General features: G+C 36.8%; 1 protein-coding gene across 8 annotated transcripts in view; it reads right to left on the reverse strand.

Moving 5' to 3' along the window:
* Positions 1-216: 216 nt before the first annotated feature.
* UNC79 (unc-79 homolog, NALCN channel complex subunit) overlaps positions 217-17,425 on the reverse strand; it is a 103,215-nt gene continuing 86,006 nt past the window's right edge. For all 8 annotated transcript variants that reach the window (XM_038180308.2, XM_072038355.1, XM_038180304.2 and 5 more), the window contains 7 exons: positions 15,075-15,164; positions 11,869-12,044; positions 10,008-10,194; positions 8,191-8,388; positions 6,514-6,591; positions 2,071-2,112; positions 217-1,295 (listed from right to left, as the gene is read on the reverse strand). In XM_038180308.2, the coding sequence (XP_038036236.1) occupies positions 1,095-1,295; positions 2,071-2,112; positions 6,514-6,591; positions 8,191-8,388; positions 10,008-10,194; positions 11,869-12,044; positions 15,075-15,164 (972 nt within the window). In that variant the 3' untranslated portion in view covers positions 217-1,094. The remainder of the gene's footprint in view (positions 1,296-2,070; positions 2,113-6,513; positions 6,592-8,190; positions 8,389-10,007; positions 10,195-11,868; positions 12,045-15,074; positions 15,165-17,425) is intronic.

Raw genomic sequence — 17,425 nt, forward strand, 5'->3', positions numbered from 1 at the left:
TTTAGGGCAAAAATCACTGAATTTATTGATTCCTCCTTAGATTTCAACAGGCTTTGGCTGAGTCCCTTAAAGATATTAAAATGCATTTGTTATTAAAATCATGTTCAATACAGTAGTATGCAAATGTTGTGATTTGATAATATTAAGCAAACGCTCAGTTCCAATCACACTCCTCTTGAAGTCTTGTAATGCAATTTCTGTTGACATCAATAAAAATAGGTCTGGGTTATCCGTTTTTAATTGCATTGTATACAAGTATTACAGAAGAATGCAATACAGTATTCACAAAAATCAGAGAGGCTTCTATGAAACCTACAAAAAGCAGCACAGAATCAATGAAGTTAAAGCAATATTTCAAAAAATACTAAATTAGATTTGGCAGTTTTGGAAAACAGTATTGAAAAAAAATAAGACAAATGAATTGGCACAGTTTAACAACCTAATTTCTAAGTGCACTTTATAATAACTCTCCTTACAAGCTGCTATTTTCCCAGAAGATGATGACAAAAAGCCTCATTAGAATGCCACTGTTTTGTAGTGACAGGTTTTATTGCATTGCCAGCTGTGACTCTAAAAAAAAAAAAAAAAAACTCCCCCAAAAGCTATAAAGGTTCCTAAAAACCCTGTTTTCTTTTATCATCAAAAAATAGCAACATAGCACTTCCATATGTTTGTGAATAGCTACAACTCTAGTTTTAAAAAAAATAGAAGTTAAAGAAAAGTGATTTTTGTTTTAGCTTCAAAAATAATGTAAAGAAACATTTATTAACGAGATATTTCACTGACCAGAGAGATATGTACAATGTGATAGACTTGAGTCTAATCCTGCAAATATGTTCATGACTACAGACTTGAATACCTGTTGATCTTGCTCATTTGAGCACAAATGAGTAAGTGTAATTAGGGACTGGCAAGGTCAGGCTCTTAGCTTCACAGCTTCACATAAACCTTTCCACAATCTGTTCTGGGCTAAAAAGTATAGATACAGTATATACTCTGTATACTGTGTTGTGTTTTTTTTTAAAAAGGTGTTCTATAGCTATCACCCTGTTATTGCTAGACTAAAAATGAACATTTGGAACAACTGACATTAATCATAAAGGATAAAATTGAGATGCAGCTTCCGATGACTGAATTTCCACTTGAGCCATTTTAAATTGGGTACACTGCAACCATTTGCGGAGCACAGATGAGCTATTGTTCATTTGTCCTGACCCCTGTAGCATTCTTAGGCTGTGATGGTTGACATTGCTTTGGATGGCTTGGAGGCGTAGCTGGAGTCCAGCAGATAAATGCTGTTGAAACAATGCAAAACATTTAGTTTCTCTAATGTACTCTAATATAATAAATGTACTTATTGTCATCAAGCGGTGGTTGTTGGTCAGAGGAAGTTCCTCCACTGCCCCAATGTCACCTTTCTTTCTTCCACAGCCTGTACTGCAGCACTGTCATGAAGGACAAATATGCCTACAAGATCACCATGTTTATCAAAACCAACTACATACTTAGGCCACATCCAGCACCTTTATACGCATTAATAAAACTCTTGAGTGGCAAGCCACAATGGTCCACCTCACTCTTCCTTACAAATAGGAACAGCAGGCACAGTCTTACCCAAGTAGTCCCACAATATCTGATACATATATATATATATACACATATGTATATGTATGCATAAAAATATATTCACTTTTATATATAACAAAAATCCATCTTCTGAGTCAAGACTCCCAGTCATTATCTGTGAAGAAAGTTTCAAACACAAAACACAAAACCTACCAGCTACCATCTCAGTGAACAGTGTGGAAGGCTGGGCAGCAGAACCTGGTTATTGGAAAGTGTGTCAAAAGAAACAGAGAACAGCACTGAGTACAGGGCAAGTACCGTAGCTGATGCTCTGTGCACGCTCACACCCAAGACCTTCAGTGCTGAGCTATCCGGTGCATCTGGATGTGCTACAATGACCTATTTTCAAATAGTTTGGAGACCAAGTCTACTGACCTTATTTCCAGAATTTACAGAAATTTATAACACTGAGAATAAAGGGACAAGTTTTTAGAAACAACTTACCTTTAGATTTGACTGTATCATTGGCAACCACATGGGTATTAGCTGTAAGAAGAGATACGTTTTGTTATTATACAAGTGACTGTAAACATGCTCCAGTTACTGTGAGACAGAAGGGTATCTCTATCCCATTTAACTGCCAGAATGGACACAGACTGAACCATAAATCTTCAAATGTGGCTATTTTCCAATGACGTGTATGTTTTGGGGCGGATGTCTCTGAGGTAAAGAAGCCAGCTTCCTTTGTTTGCAGCTTGATGAATCACCAGTAGCAATTACTGATAGCACGGTTTAAGGATCACCTTAGACAATGATGAGAGTACAAAATAATAAAAAAGGTGTTAAAGGAAATCACTTCTTATTTTCCTGTGAGGGTGTTTTTGTATGTGTAAGTGAGCAATATTGGAATGAATACAGTATATGTTCTGCATTGTGAAGTGCACATCAAGAACTGAAAAAAAATAGATCAAAAGTTCCTATTAATAAGACAGATATTCAAATGGCAATCAGCATTTTATAAACCACCAGTCAGTGTCACTGCTTCATTGCAGAATGTGACCTGTAGTCCTGGAAGCACAGACAAACTCTCCTAAATATCCAAAATGACAAGGCAAGGAGGTCTGGCAATCTGTCACCCATGGCTGATATTTATTTCAGTCTCCTGCCCTTCAGAGAACTTTTATTTCTGAGTAAGCATAACATGACAAGCTTCTGGAAGACAGACAGGCATTTCTAGCAAAAGTATTCACGTTATCCAATATTAATTTAACCACTGAGGTTATTGTTCTAAAATGTTCCTCCAAATGGCATCAAAATTTGCAATTTACCAATTAAGCTACCGGGAGCTGCAAGTTAAACCTAATCACTATTGACAACATTAGATAAAGTGCTGTTTCCCTTGTGCAAGGAATGATAATTGTTTCAATTTCACTGCTGTTTTGCTAGAGAATCATATGCAGCTCTGTCAGGACTGATTACTTAGCCTACCAAATGAAGAACCATATTCAAACCTCAGCATTAACAGAAAGATGAATGCCAAAACAGCTGGAACGCAGCCAGATGCAGAAGATGTGTGAGTTCTGTGTATCATTCTGTGGACTCTCACATCAGATGAAGTGCTTAATAAGGTCCAGAGCTCCCAGGTCAAGATGTGGTTTTTGGAGAGGTGGGAAAAGGTACATGTAGTGAGAAGCTATGTTCCATGCCCTTCTGCAATCAGAAATGTCACTTAAAGTTTCATTCAGCATTAATGGAGCTAGCCAGTGGGGACAGAACTGGTGTCAGAAACATGGCAAGCAAGAAGGAAACTAGGCAGAAAACCCAGGGAAGGGAATTCCTCAGGGTCAAGGCACCCTTTTGCATCTGAACCAATAGTCTGGACGTCTTTTACAGTCAGCTGGAAATACACACTTCTCACATCTCCTTTGGAACAAGACAGATATCTAAAGCAGATAAAGATGAATCATGACCTAAAAATAAATGTTTATATCTATTGACTAAAAAGGGTTTTCTAAGGAACTAGCTCACATTGATATTTATGCTGTAGAGGTCTAAGGTCAGGTATGACTACTGTCATCCAGCACCACTTCTGTCTTTCAGGATCCAGACACACTTAGGGAAACTAAACATCCCACTGCAGGAACAAGAAAGCAAACCTACAGCTGCCAGTTAGATAAATAAGACAGAAGAAATTTTATTGAAGTGCTTCAGTTTTATGACCTAATCCACAGCCAGCCTTTTTCACACAAAGGAATAATACAAAGAAAAAAAACAGCTGGGAGAACACATTGCTGTCAGACACTGTCATTTTTTTGGAATTGGTATTTTCAACAGAATCATGTTGATGCCAGTGCAAGTTTTGATAGAAACCTATCTGGAGAACAGACTGATTGCTGTACCTTTCTGGCTCCCCAGTTCTGCTGCCTGCCCAGGTCTCTAGAAACCTACTTTGCAGCCAATGGAGAGTTGCCTATTCTCCCTGGGTCTCTGGAAATGATTCTGTGATTTGCTGAACTGCTCTCTTCTCTTCTCTAGGCTAATCTGCATCAGTGTCTGTCCTTCAATAGCTATTTTCCCCACTTTCTTTGACCTAGAAAAACAGAAGCAAAGCTGAACACTATCACTTCAGTTCTCCTAAAGTGGAGTGCCTTCCTCAGAGAAAAATGTAATTGATAAATTATATACGTGGGTATGTATACATCTTTGTAAGTCCATACATACACATACACGTGTGTGTGTACACTATCTCACTCCAACTTAGAAAGGAAAATAAACACATAATGGCTGAAATGTATTCACAGGAAAGAGACTTCGTTTTCCTCTCCAGATCAGTCTAGATGGTCTAAAGTCAGATCCAAAAATCATCCTCTGAGAAAACAGGAAATGGCTCAAAGACCATAGATAGCAATTAAAGACGTGTCTCAGTAAGCTCAGTATGAGGTTAATAGCCAACACAGTACCAGGAGGAGGAATCCTCATAAGTATCAAAACAAGCAGGAGATGAAGGACTGCTTATACCAGGCACAAAGAAAGCTCTTCTTTCAGTGAAGGAGGAAAGAATTGTTTACGTCTTCTCTTTCTCTCTTGTTTAAGGACAAATTTTCAGAAAATGGCCACTTGGAACAGTTATCCCCTGAACAGCCTGGCATCATGTGACGTCTTCTCATTGTGGTGCATTAGAAATGTATGTGTTGGATCATGCATTATTACACAATGACTTCATTAACAAGAAAAGTTTTTGCAGCACCTGGCTTCTTCAGGTGGAATAAAAGACATTGCAGTAGCTTTTATGTGAATGATAAATTATCAGGATTTAATAATGCTATTGTGCCCGTTTCCAAGAGGATGTCATTGGGAATTATTACTTTTGCTGAAAGAATGCGGGGAAAAACTAGGATAAATACTTATACAATTAATTAGCTTTGGAAAAAAAAATAGTAACTTGGGACTGTGAATCACAGAATCACAGAATTTCTAGGTTGAAAGAGAGAATCCTCTAATACTATTATGCCTGCAGATGCTCCCACAGGATTTCATGATAGGGCTAAGTAATGGGGATTTGGTTGTCCAGATTCTTCTCCTTCACCTCCAACCTACTGAACATGAAACAAAGCTTAGCACCTTAACTGAATTTCACGGGTTTACAAGCTTGATTTTATAGTAACAAAACCTGATTTAACCTGATCTAGCATACTATTGATACTGAAATCAGATCACTGATATACTCTGAAATACAAACCTCTGGAAGTGTTCATTTGAATGGTGACAGGAATTTAGCCCTAAAGGCCTCTCTTTTTACAGCTTCAAAGCCATTCTTCCATTTTTTTTAAAGACATATCCTTGTCAAATTCTGGATGTCCTGGACTGCTCCTCTAGGGAGAGCCACACTCACTTTTTTGTCCTACACTGACGGTTTCTGTAGTGAATTTAGTCACTGCTGACAATAAATGTATGTTTTCACAATGAATGTGAATACTTTCAGGCCAGTTAACATTAAAGCCTTTAATTTTAGCTACTAAATTTTCTATTCCTCCTTGACAATAAAAGACTAGAGTAAAACAACAGTGAGAAGTCTCCTTTATGGCAACAGAAGAACTATATAAACCAATATATTTCAGCTAGATGAATTTCATTTCGGAAAAAAAAATCAGTTGCATTTAACTACTTGTTTTTTGTTTTGTTTTGTTTTTTACAATTTTCTGGGAAAAAAAGAACTTCAGAATAACATGATGGGAAAAAATGCAAAAAGGCTAGTGAAATTGATTCATGCTTGTGCATCTACCCCGATCCTTTGAACATCTATTCTGTTCCAATCCGGGTAGTATAAAAAATGCACAGAAGACTGCTGATTTCAAAAGGAGTTTTTACACGAATGAAGTGTGAATTATTTGATCTCTTTTACTCAAAGAGTAGACTGTTACACTCATCCTAGGGAAAGAAGATTCACTATCAAATAGTATTTGACTAAGAAAGCCAAGTAGGCACATAAGAATAAAGCCCCTATGATATGAGGCTTTGTTATCAGCCTAGAAGAATGTAAGGATCTGAACAATGAGGTGGATCTCCAAAGGATCTGTGATGGTTTAACGCTACAGAATGGCTAAAAATTCAGACAGTACCTCCTAGAAGTTCTTATAAGGTCAGTGACACCAGTCACTCAACTCCATTAGAGGAATAAGACCAGTACAACAATGGAAAGAGGATCAGAAGTTCATTCCAAAAAATCAGGTGAATTTGGATTTGAGATTATGTTCTGGTCTTACTAGAGATTTTATTTTCTGTTTTGCTCTACTAGATTTTATTTCTGCACTAAAAATTCAACCTCAAGTTGTGGGGTTTTTTTGTTTGTTTGTTTTGAGTTGCAGCAAAGCAAGGGACAGTGTCTCCAGAAATCACAATTAAACAGACAACACCCTTAATTAAATATTCATGATGTGGTATGCCTACCTTTACAAAGATAGTAGAGTTGCATTCCTGTAAAGCCTCCATTAAACTAATCACATGTAGACACACCATTTCCACCATCTTGGAAAAAAAAAAATAAAGCACAAAAACAAATTAATGTCCAGTGTTGTACACTAAGACAACAATCCCTAAAAAGAATCTTGTTGTATTTGCTTGGCAGTTACAATGAATCACTAGATGTGTATTTATCGTCTACACGTAAGATTAAGTATTACATGTACATACAGGGCATATTTTTCTTTATTTAATTTTCCCCTGATACAGCAGCACCTGGTAAATATTTCAAAGTATTGAATGCATTTTAATTCCTATCACACATCAAAACAGGTTGCCTTCAGCTTTCTTCATTTCAGACATCATAAATCCTTTTTCATGCCTCTGTAGTTCTCATCAATCAAGGTGTCAGAAATTGATATTTTTATTTACTGAATCTGTTGAAAATTAACAGAGCCACAGAAAAGCATCTTTTTTCTCCTCTCCTATTAAAGACAATTTATTGTTCTGAACTGGCAGCTAGTCCATAATTCTTCCATTTGTACCACAACTTATGACAGATGCAAATATCATTTATTTGGAGGTAGACAGCATTTTATGTTTTATATTATTTAAATTCATAGGTACAAGACAAATACCTTCAGCCAACAGTAAGTACTTACAGTGCCGGCATGAACTGTGTGTACATTCCCCTCGATAATAATAACCTTAGCTTTTATGTCACTTTTTTTTTTTTTTTTTAATCTTCAGAGTGCTTTACAAATACTAACTAATTAACCTCATAACACCCATGTGAGATGGGCAAGTATTATTATCACATTTCAGAGAGCAAGTACTGAGGCAAGTACTGATAGTTTAATAACTTGCACTAAAGACACATAATGAGACACTTTCCAAGAATAAGGGTTGTAACTTAGAAATTCCAGGTCATATTCTTGTCCTGAGGGCTGACATTTTCCTTTGCGTCTGACTAAACAACTGTCTAGTTAGTAGCACTATGCACAGCTCCCATTCAGAGGCTAAAATATCATTTAAACACAACTTTAGGTGGTCCTTGCCTAATATAGACAAGACAGAAGGAAAAGGTGAACATTTCCCTTTCAAACTTTATCTCTAGGGATGTCCTCTTCAAGTCATTCACTGCTTAAAAATGTTTCCAGAGATATCTATGTGGCTTATTTCTGTTGAGGAACCAATGGGTTATGAGTAGTCAAATATCAGCAATGTTTGTTTTTCACCATGGTGTAGTAAAAAATATCGAAATGGTTATTCACAGAATTATCCTAAAACAGTTGCTCTTGTAAGGCAGAGTAAGATGAAACAATAAGGCCGATGTGAAAAGTAGGAAGATAAATAAAATGAGACTTGAAGAAGAGAAATAAGATGAGACTTGAAGCAGGGAGCTCTTAATCCAACAAGCAGTGGCTCTAGCTCTTGAATGCCATGACCCTGTTTCTGGCAGATCCTGGCTATATATATAGATCCTGCCTCAGGTCCACTGTAAGGTTAAACCACCACAAATTAGCTTTCGCTTTAGTTTCTCAAAAGCATCAAAGTTGCTTTAGAAAGTTATTTAGCATCTGATGTATTCCACTGAAATATGGAAGAAAAGCCAAGCCCTCTGAGTTTAATCTGTACTGAATCTGCGCACAGCATCTGACTCACCACTTTGTTATGTGCCATTAGCTGTAGGATGCTAGGTGTCACTCGGCTCCAGAACTCCAGGGCTGTAAGGATGGCCGTAAAGCTAAATTCATTCTGATTCTGGACTGTCGGAGCTACTGCCGTTTGTTCACAATACACTGTCCAGAGCTGAGCAAATATAAATGCATGGAAGAGGGAACACATGTGCAGAACAGATGTCTGTAAAAATAGAAAAGAGAGGACAATGTTTATTGAAATAAGTGTATTCAGGTATAGTGCAGAAGCTTTCATCGAAGTACTCCTCCGTCATGCATTGCACTGTGCAGTCCTGCCCCTCATTCCAGAATGTTTTCCTCTGATTAGGAACTAACCAAGGATGTTTGATAACATCTTCTCCATGTTTAAAAACTGTTTTTATAACTAGTAACTAAAAACACAGTCCCATGCAATTTTAATATATGACATTAAGGTCAGTCCCTTTAAAGAAAAGGTTAGTTTTGCAGAACAGCAACTCAGAACTTGTCCTGAAACTTTCTTGATGGAAAACTCCCACCACCATCTGCAGAAGGCCTGGAAGCTGGGACATTTACATCTCCATTTCGAAGATGCTGTTGGGGTACATCATTGAGTCTGGTCACCTGCAAGGAAGGATATCATACAAAGTACAGCATCTTACACCTGTTATCCATTTCTGTTTCACTGGGACACAACTGCTCTTAGTCCATGTAAAGCTAACAGAGAATTCATCCTGTGTACTCAAGCATGACTTGGCTAGTAAGTGTCATATTTTGTGCTGTCTGAGCCTCCAAAAGTGCCCGACATTAACTACTCTATTATAAGAAAGATGTTGCTGGTCAGAGATACTTTCCTCAGTTTAACACTGCAACAATGATTCATGCTCTGTGGCAGTATGACTGCACCAAACATTGCAATGGTTGCTTGGTAACTGGAAAGAGGTATTTAAAAAAGAAAAAAAAAAAAAAAGCCAGAAGACATGAATGGAAGCACCAGTGCCTTGGCTGGGTGAGGGGAAAGAAAGGGAGGATTTTCAGTATCAGACAAATGTGTGATCATTCTGCTTCTTTAGTTAATCAAATCCTGCTTGGAGTCAGAGTACTTCTATATCTGTGTTAAGCTACTGTTGCAAATTGTTTACGATTTGCAATAACACTAACTGTCGAGTGCACCTTCAGAAAAATAAAAAGTTGTGTTTGAACCATCATAGTTTTTAATTGAGTCACAGCATTTATAGGTTATCCAATACTACTATACACGTGGAAAAGAATAAGCAATTCTCTAGAGATTTGCTGCAGAGATGGTCATCGCTAAAGGTTCAGTTTGGAATTCAGCTTTTCCTTCCTTATTCCTGTGCTGAGATATTTTGAAAAAGTTAAATCTCAAACTTACTCGTAATGATTTCATCATCAGTTTACTATGCATGAAGAGCTAACTATGCCAGAAAAATGATAGATTCTTTTTTTTCCCTTGATTTCAGCTTTTAATAGTTTTACCCCTCTTTTTTTCTTAGGAAGAAATAAATACTCCCATGTTGTCCACTTTAATCCAGTGGGATCTTTCTTATAAAATAAAAAAGGTAAACAGTTCTAAAAGTCTAAAACTGTATTAGTGGATTACTTCAGAAACGCAGTCCATGGGATACTGTGCTGGAAATAGAAGCTGTTTTAAACAGGACATGAGTTTACATAATTTAGTTTTGATGATATTTAGAAAAGTTTAAAATTTCACATCACAATAAAAATACAAGTTAGTGATAAATATTTTTCAATAGTATAGGCCAGTATATACCACATCTCCTCTTAAAACACAGAATCCCTTACCTTCGATTGCTCTGGAAACCCAATCAGAATAACAATAAGGTGGTCAGCAATTTGTGAACCTGCATCCAGTGGAATAGGCATGCAAGATGATGGAGAATTTGGACAGACAACATTGTGTGTCAGAGACCCCAGGAGTAGCCAGGACAGCAAACGAATATGTGAAACACATTCTATGAACTCTTTGGGCCTGTCAAGAAAGAGCGGATTTTATAATGCTGCAAAGTTTTCTATTTTTCCCCCAAACAAAGAGCCTCTTTAAACACTTTGCAGATGCAGTCTTAACTGTGCTGGAGGCACAAATCATTGGCAGAACTTACAAGAAGACTAGAATCACAAAGAACTTAGTGGACTCGACAACCTTTAACAAGTCCAACAGAACACACTTGGTGGGCTGGGCCTAAGAAATGGTTTCTATAAAAGACTAGAACATGCACAGTCTCACTGGTTCCATACACAGTGACTTTTTACACCGAAATCATCAAATCAGAAGAGCTGCCCAAGGGAAAGTGCTCCTTCCAGGTCCCCTAGACAGTGTATGGCTGAGAAGGCTACGGCAGGAAATTCTTCACTCCGAGACAGATGCCCTACCTTACTTTTGCTGTGTTGCACTTCTCCACAGGTAAAGTGGAGCTCGTTTCTCTTCTCCTTAGCCTCTCCTTGGACATTTGGACTGCATGCTTTTAAGGGCAGGGACAGACTATGCTTTTTTGCGACACTTATTAATTATTTATGTAGTGCAATCTTCAATTGTAAAGCAATTGTGCTTAATCAATCTGAAAAGGAATAGTACTTTTCAAGTATCATCTTGTCTATCCCCTTGCTGTTAAAAAATTCAAACTACATACTCATTTAAATTCATAGGCTTAGGAAAATAGATTGATTTTAGATCACATTTTTCAGAACCACTACCTAGGAGGCCACTCACTACTGTTATTCATTTCTAATTTCATGTTGTTGTCGAGGACTCACAGAACCAAAGAGGCATTCCATTATTTTTTTTCTTTGTATAGACTCTGATAAAATGTTCATCTTCAAGTACCTACAGGGTCTCACAGGAATTCCCCATCTTCACCTTGGAACATATAATGCAATTTTTACACGTGTGAAACAGAAGCCCAAAGAGAAAACAATTCCTTATTTCCAAAACTAGGTATGTACACAGAAGTACATGCAGACATATCTGTAGGACTGGAGCCCAAGCAGCCTACTCCCCAGAAGCCTGGGGCAGGAAGTCTGGAACAAAGTTGGGACAAAAATACTGATTTGTTAAAACATAGTCCAGTGGGCTACACTCAAAACATCTCATTTGCTATCACTGTAAGACAAGGGACAGTATTTTGCCCTTCTTTCTGATCATAAGACACTGCATACTCTCACAGCGAACAAAAATAAGAAACGTGTCTTGAAGAGCAGAATTTCTCTCACCTAACTTCACTAGGTGAAGTCAGTATTTTTACTGACACCTGAATAGCTTTATGTTTACAAATCTCACTCATTTGTTCTCAGTAATATCAATAACATTTCTCATTTTTCTCCCACCATATTTTATACAAGTTTAGGACTACTCAAGTACTTGCATGCTTTTCACTGTCTGTATCTAGATCAAGAATCAAGTTCATTTCCAGTGAACTCCAGTCAAGTCAAAGGAGTTACTTTCACTGTCTCTTTGGTCTGTACTTTAAAAGTTGCACTGATGACCTCCTCTGGTAAGGGTCCTGTTTGCTGCTGACCAGCTGTTTCGATGTCCCATAGCCACCACTCCCAAACTGTCCATCCTACCTATTCAATCCATCAATAAACAGAATTCCATGAAGATTTCTAATTCATTTTAATATTCCTATTTGTGGAAAAGCATCCTCACCCTTGTTGCATTGCAGAAGGAGGATGGTAAAGCCAAGGCAAGTATCGGATCACAGCTTTGTTGTCTCTGTGGTTTCCTCGTGTGATTTCCATAGCAGCAATCTGAGCTAAACCAACTTTCAGATGCCCACCAAATGTGTCTTCATGCAGTGGCTGAGAACAAGTCTTCATGTGACTCTGCAAAGCAAAGACCTTATTTCATACCTGAAAAGAATATTCTATTTCACTTCCCTGCAGTTTTTCTCAAAGTCTCTACCTGTCTATAAAACTGCAAAACTCGGAAATAGGTCTAAAAAAATTATCCAGTCCCTATATTAGTAACAGTATTATGATGCAGCTTTTTCCATGGAGCCCATATTTTCAAGAGACCACACAAAAGGTGAATTATACAAAATGAAGAAGCACCTTTTGTACCAGCAAACTCAGCAGCTGATAAGTACAAACTAATGGTTGCACATCCAGACTGAAGATCAAAAAATCCAACTGTGTAACAAGGTAGCACTCTGGGCAGGAAATGCCATCTTTGTGTGATATTTCATTTACATGTACAGAAAAGACATCTATCATTTACCAACGGTATGACATTGTAGCTCTATTCATTTGCTACAAATACCTTTAAGACCTGGAAATATAAGTACTAAACCTTTTACCAAGAAACCTGCATACATTTCTGCCTGGGAAGATAATTACACTGTTTTGACAGCTGTAAGGAATGTTTCACTGATGATCCTTGGGATCCTTCAGTACTTCTAGTTGAGCACACTTTGCATTACCTTCTGTCCCTGGACTAACACATGCAGAGTGCATGTGCATACTTAAATGAAAAACACATGCTTTGCACAAGAAAAAACAGGCTATCAGTAATTGAATTATTATAACTGGATAAAAATCAGTGGATCAGTAATATTTTATAAAAGATAAGGACCTGACTCCACCAACTTGTACTCTGAAAGATCACTTTAAGTCACTTTCAAAAGAATAAAGAAATGTATCAGCATGTATATCTAATGATTTTGCTAAAGAGACAGGTATAAATGATAGAATGGTATGCAGGCAGATATATTCTTCAAAAATTATGGAATTTTCTAATTAAAAGCCTATCTGAGCTCTATCAATTAAAACATTATCCCTAAGGAAAAAAACAAAGTACAACAATGTGAACAGAAACAGTAAACTGGAATGTGATTATCTTAAGAATTAATATTTAAGCTTTGCTTATAATGCAATAGTTGTTAATATACAGGACTGCAAATAATTAACTTCTTTCACAGCAACAGTTCTCAGACGCACAAAATAAGACACCAGAAATGAATAAACAACTTTAACCATGTTTGCTGAATTCCTATATAATGGTTTTTCTTTTACATATATTTATTATATAATAGCATTTAATAACTTTTTCTCAGTTTTTGTGTTTTTTCTTCTGAAAAACATCACTCAGAATTTGAGAACCAAGATTAATCTTTTGCTGTTTGACTGCAACTAGTCATATAAAGCATGTGACATTCTTTGTGTGAATATGGTCGTCCAGATGCTGTTGATACTACATACTCATAGTAAGAAATTATACAACTGGATGATCTTAGAACTCACTTCCTAAGAACACATATGTGAATAAAGCCCAGCAACACAAGTAATTATATTAAATCATCTTAAAAGAAGTGAATTTAGATGTTGTGAATTTGTTTAAAGTTTTGGCTATTTCTAAACTTAGAATCATTTGCAATATTTTCCCGACTATCACAGGAGCACATGTAACTTTCTCTAAAGATCCTACCAGAATCCAAAAGTAAAAAATATGGCTTCTGAAATTCAGCCTTATTTAATAAGAAATGCCTTTTCATTTTGCAAAGACGGACAAAGCTTATTCTTCACTGTACATAAAATTACAGCCATTTTTGATTCTGTTAAGTTCACCTTTTTCTCAGAGTCCTGTATTACATGGACTCATATTACATGGAATCAAATCAAAACAACATAAAATTTAGACCATTTGGTTCTGATTTCATTTTAAATGCTACAGAGTACAAATTTGGGGAGCTTCTTGTCTAATTTCAAAACATAAATGTGACAAACTGGGTAAAGTGTTCATTCATGTTCTAGCTATATCTGGGTGCAAAAATGTCATAAATAAATAGTCCTACCAAGAATAAAAAAGCATAAGTAATCAACATAATGGACTTAATCATTGTAAGAGCATTTCTAAAAATCAGGCTACAATTCAAGGGAAAAGGGGGTACAAAGAAAAAGTGCAAGTAGGAGGGATCTTTCTACAGAAAATTTTTACAAAGGAGATAGGATAACTGCAAGTATTTACAAATAAATTTTACCATTCCCCATTTATTTGGAAGTGGCAAATGAGATGTATTTCTATCTCATTTATGATTTATTTGCCAATCTATTTTGAAAGCAGTTCTGAACTGGAAGAGAAATGGGTGAATAGCTTTAAAAAGATACAGTGCAAAGGCAATCCAACTGAGCTTAAAATGATTAATCCGTTTGTACTTTGAAGTATATTTCTAGTCCAGCACAAAAGGCTGCTTCTCTTTATTGCAGGATTTCTTTTAAAGCTCAATGGGATTCAAGGCATAGGGCCAACAGGGTAAGAAATTACAAAAAGGTGTTTTGTCCAGAAGAACAAGGTTACTGTGAGTTTCAAGAGATGTCATTTTCAGTTCCTCTGGGATTCTTCCTCCTTTATGGTAAGTAGTATTATCTTGTAGTGAAGTGTACCCTCTGGGGCATGGTGTGAGGTCGAGGGGGCAATGGGAGAGTGAGCAAGCAAACATGCAAGATAAACCAATAGGGTAAAAATTCTAACCTCATTGATTCATAAAAAAAAACCTCCAGTATCAAAATCTACTACAGGTTACCATTTTTCCTGTCTTGCCTGTAACAGAAATTTTGTATGAAATCATAGAATGAAACACTCCAGTGTATTGCCAGTAACTTTCATCAGGATTGGTGCAATAGTAGAGGCCCTTTCAGGGAAACACCATACTCATTTCTTGGGAAAACAGCTCCTGGCTAATCTACAACAGCTCTAGCACTTAATTAATAAAAACAATAGCAATAATAATATAAAGCCAGTCTTCCTCAAAGACTTCCAATGGTTTCTTCCATTGGCAGGTTAATTACAGAAAATATATTAAAAACAAACGGATACACACATACACCTATTTTAGATCATGTATGCCCATAACCAACCTTTAATTTGGTCAAGGTATGCATATCTGCAATGAAATCCAGCACTTCCCCAACATATTGCCTCATGCATTCCATTGCTGCTGTTCCACACTTGTAAGAAAAAGAAATATGTTTAAGCACCATATATAAAAGAAATATGTTTAAGCACCAACTTCTGAATCTCTTAATGTTTTTTCTCTTTGCTTCTTGTTCACCAGAACACAAGTTCTTGTCTGACTCAAGTTCTTTGTTTTACTTTTCAGTTGGATTACTTTACTCTAATTAGGAATAGGCATTCTTTGATGTTTTTCTTCTCACTGTATTTGTCCTCTTATCTGACGATAGCATAAAGACAGACCAGGCACTGTAGCTTCTTCATGAATCATAAAATACTCTTATCTGTAACAGCAGTGAAAGATCAACTGATGAAACTTTCAATAATATACTTGTCATGCATCTGAAATTTACAGCAGTCCAGAATCAAAGTCTTAAAAGTCAATGAGAGTTTAACAACCCAGTTGTTCAACCAGCTGAGCATTTCTGCAAGTAAAACCAACCAGATACAATCACAGAAAACAAAATGCAATCACAGGCACAGATGCCCTCACAATTACATGAATTATGACAGACAAACAGGGTAAGTGACTGGTTTCATGCATTTTATGTGTAAATGTCACTGGAATGAACACTGATGGAGTTTGGTACCTTTTTTTTTTTTTTTTTTTTTTTACACTAACAAAGGTTTTTGGGATATTCCTGTTATGAAATCATATGGCATTTTAATGGCACTCAAGCTAGTTGCAATTTTCAAAAGAAGATGCATGGATGGTTAAAAGGGATGAATCCCATCCTATTTGACCATAAAGTTGTAAGCATTGAGACGTGGTCTGTGCCAGAGTAAGAATGACCACAAAGGGAAAACAAAAGGACTCAAGGTAGTGCTTGTATTCCCACAGTACACATTTTCATAGTTCCTTTCCTAGATCAGTGAAAAACGCCAATCTGGCCTTCAGCTAGTACAAGACATATCCAAGATGTGCAAAGCAGTCAATTGAACAAAGCCGTCAGATTAAATAAAGGCTTCTGACAGACCAGAGAACCCTGGAGAAAAGCTTTCAGAAGGTGATATGACTGACCCATGAGCCATCATATAATGTTTATATGTTAACAATCTACAGTGAAGATAATTCTAGCTGAATTCAAGGGGAACTATGAATGTTCAACATTCCTCAACATCAAGTCTATATATGCCTCATTTTTAGGGGCCAAGTGTAAGCAATGCTTAACTTTAGAGGCTATTCTTCTTAAAGTGGCAAAAAACACTATTGTACCAAGTCATAGGCTAAGGACAAAATATTGCAAAATGCTTACAGGGGGAAAATATTCTTCTCTGACCTTTATTTAATCACCTGTGCTTTGAAACACAGAAACACAAAACTATCTGAGTATATAAATGAATCAAATTTAGTTTTGATCACAGAAGTATTAAGCCATAATTGAGTTTTAGTGGCTGAAATTTGAAAAAAAACTGTTAATGTTCTATTTTTAAGGAACTAATCTGAGTGCTTCTCATTTTTCTAAGTTAGTATCCATCTACATGGTGTTGAACTATAACACCTTCTGTCTTTTCAAATGCTATGCAAGTCAGTTCCTTTGACAGAATAAAAAACAGTAAAATAAGGTCACTGACAGCATATCCTCCATCCAGTTTATGTGGAGTAAGGACCCCACATGTGCTCTATATTACTGAGTGACATAAGTATAAAAGATACTATACTCAAACCTCTGAATAAAAATGTTCTGGTGCAACACTTCTCCCCAGCCTTTTGTTCCATTCAAGGTTCTCTATGATTTCTTCTGAAATGATCACTTACCTATCATACCGTGTAAAATCCATTTAAAGATGTTATCTCTATCTATTTAAACCAAGCTAAAACTTTCCACTGGGAGGAAAGGTCTTACTAAAGATATGAATTTAAAGCAAAAAATATAAATAAACACACACACACAAAAAAACACTTCAGAAGATAAGACCTAATAGGTCAGCCCTAAAGCTGTCAAACACATGCATGGAAGCAGGTCTTGGTCTGGCTGGGATGGAGTTTGCTTTCCCTGTGGTGGCCCATATAGTGCTGTGCTCTGTACCTGAAGCTAAAACAACCCTGATAAGCACACCAATACTTTGTCTCTTGCTGAGCAGGGCTGGCATGGAACAAGACTTGATTCTGTGATTCTGTGAAATCCCCAGAAAGCCTGGAGGTAGGCAAGAAGTGGGGAGTGGACATTGCCAGGACAGCTGACCTAAACCGACCAAAGGGATATTCCATGCCATACGGTGTCACAGTCAGCAATAAAAGGTGGGAAAGGGGAAG

Source organism: Anas platyrhynchos, chromosome 5 (assembly GCF_047663525.1).
Source record: "Anas platyrhynchos isolate ZD024472 breed Pekin duck chromosome 5, IASCAAS_PekinDuck_T2T, whole genome shotgun sequence".
In the NCBI taxonomy this organism is placed as follows: domain Eukaryota; kingdom Metazoa; phylum Chordata; class Aves; order Anseriformes; family Anatidae; genus Anas; species Anas platyrhynchos.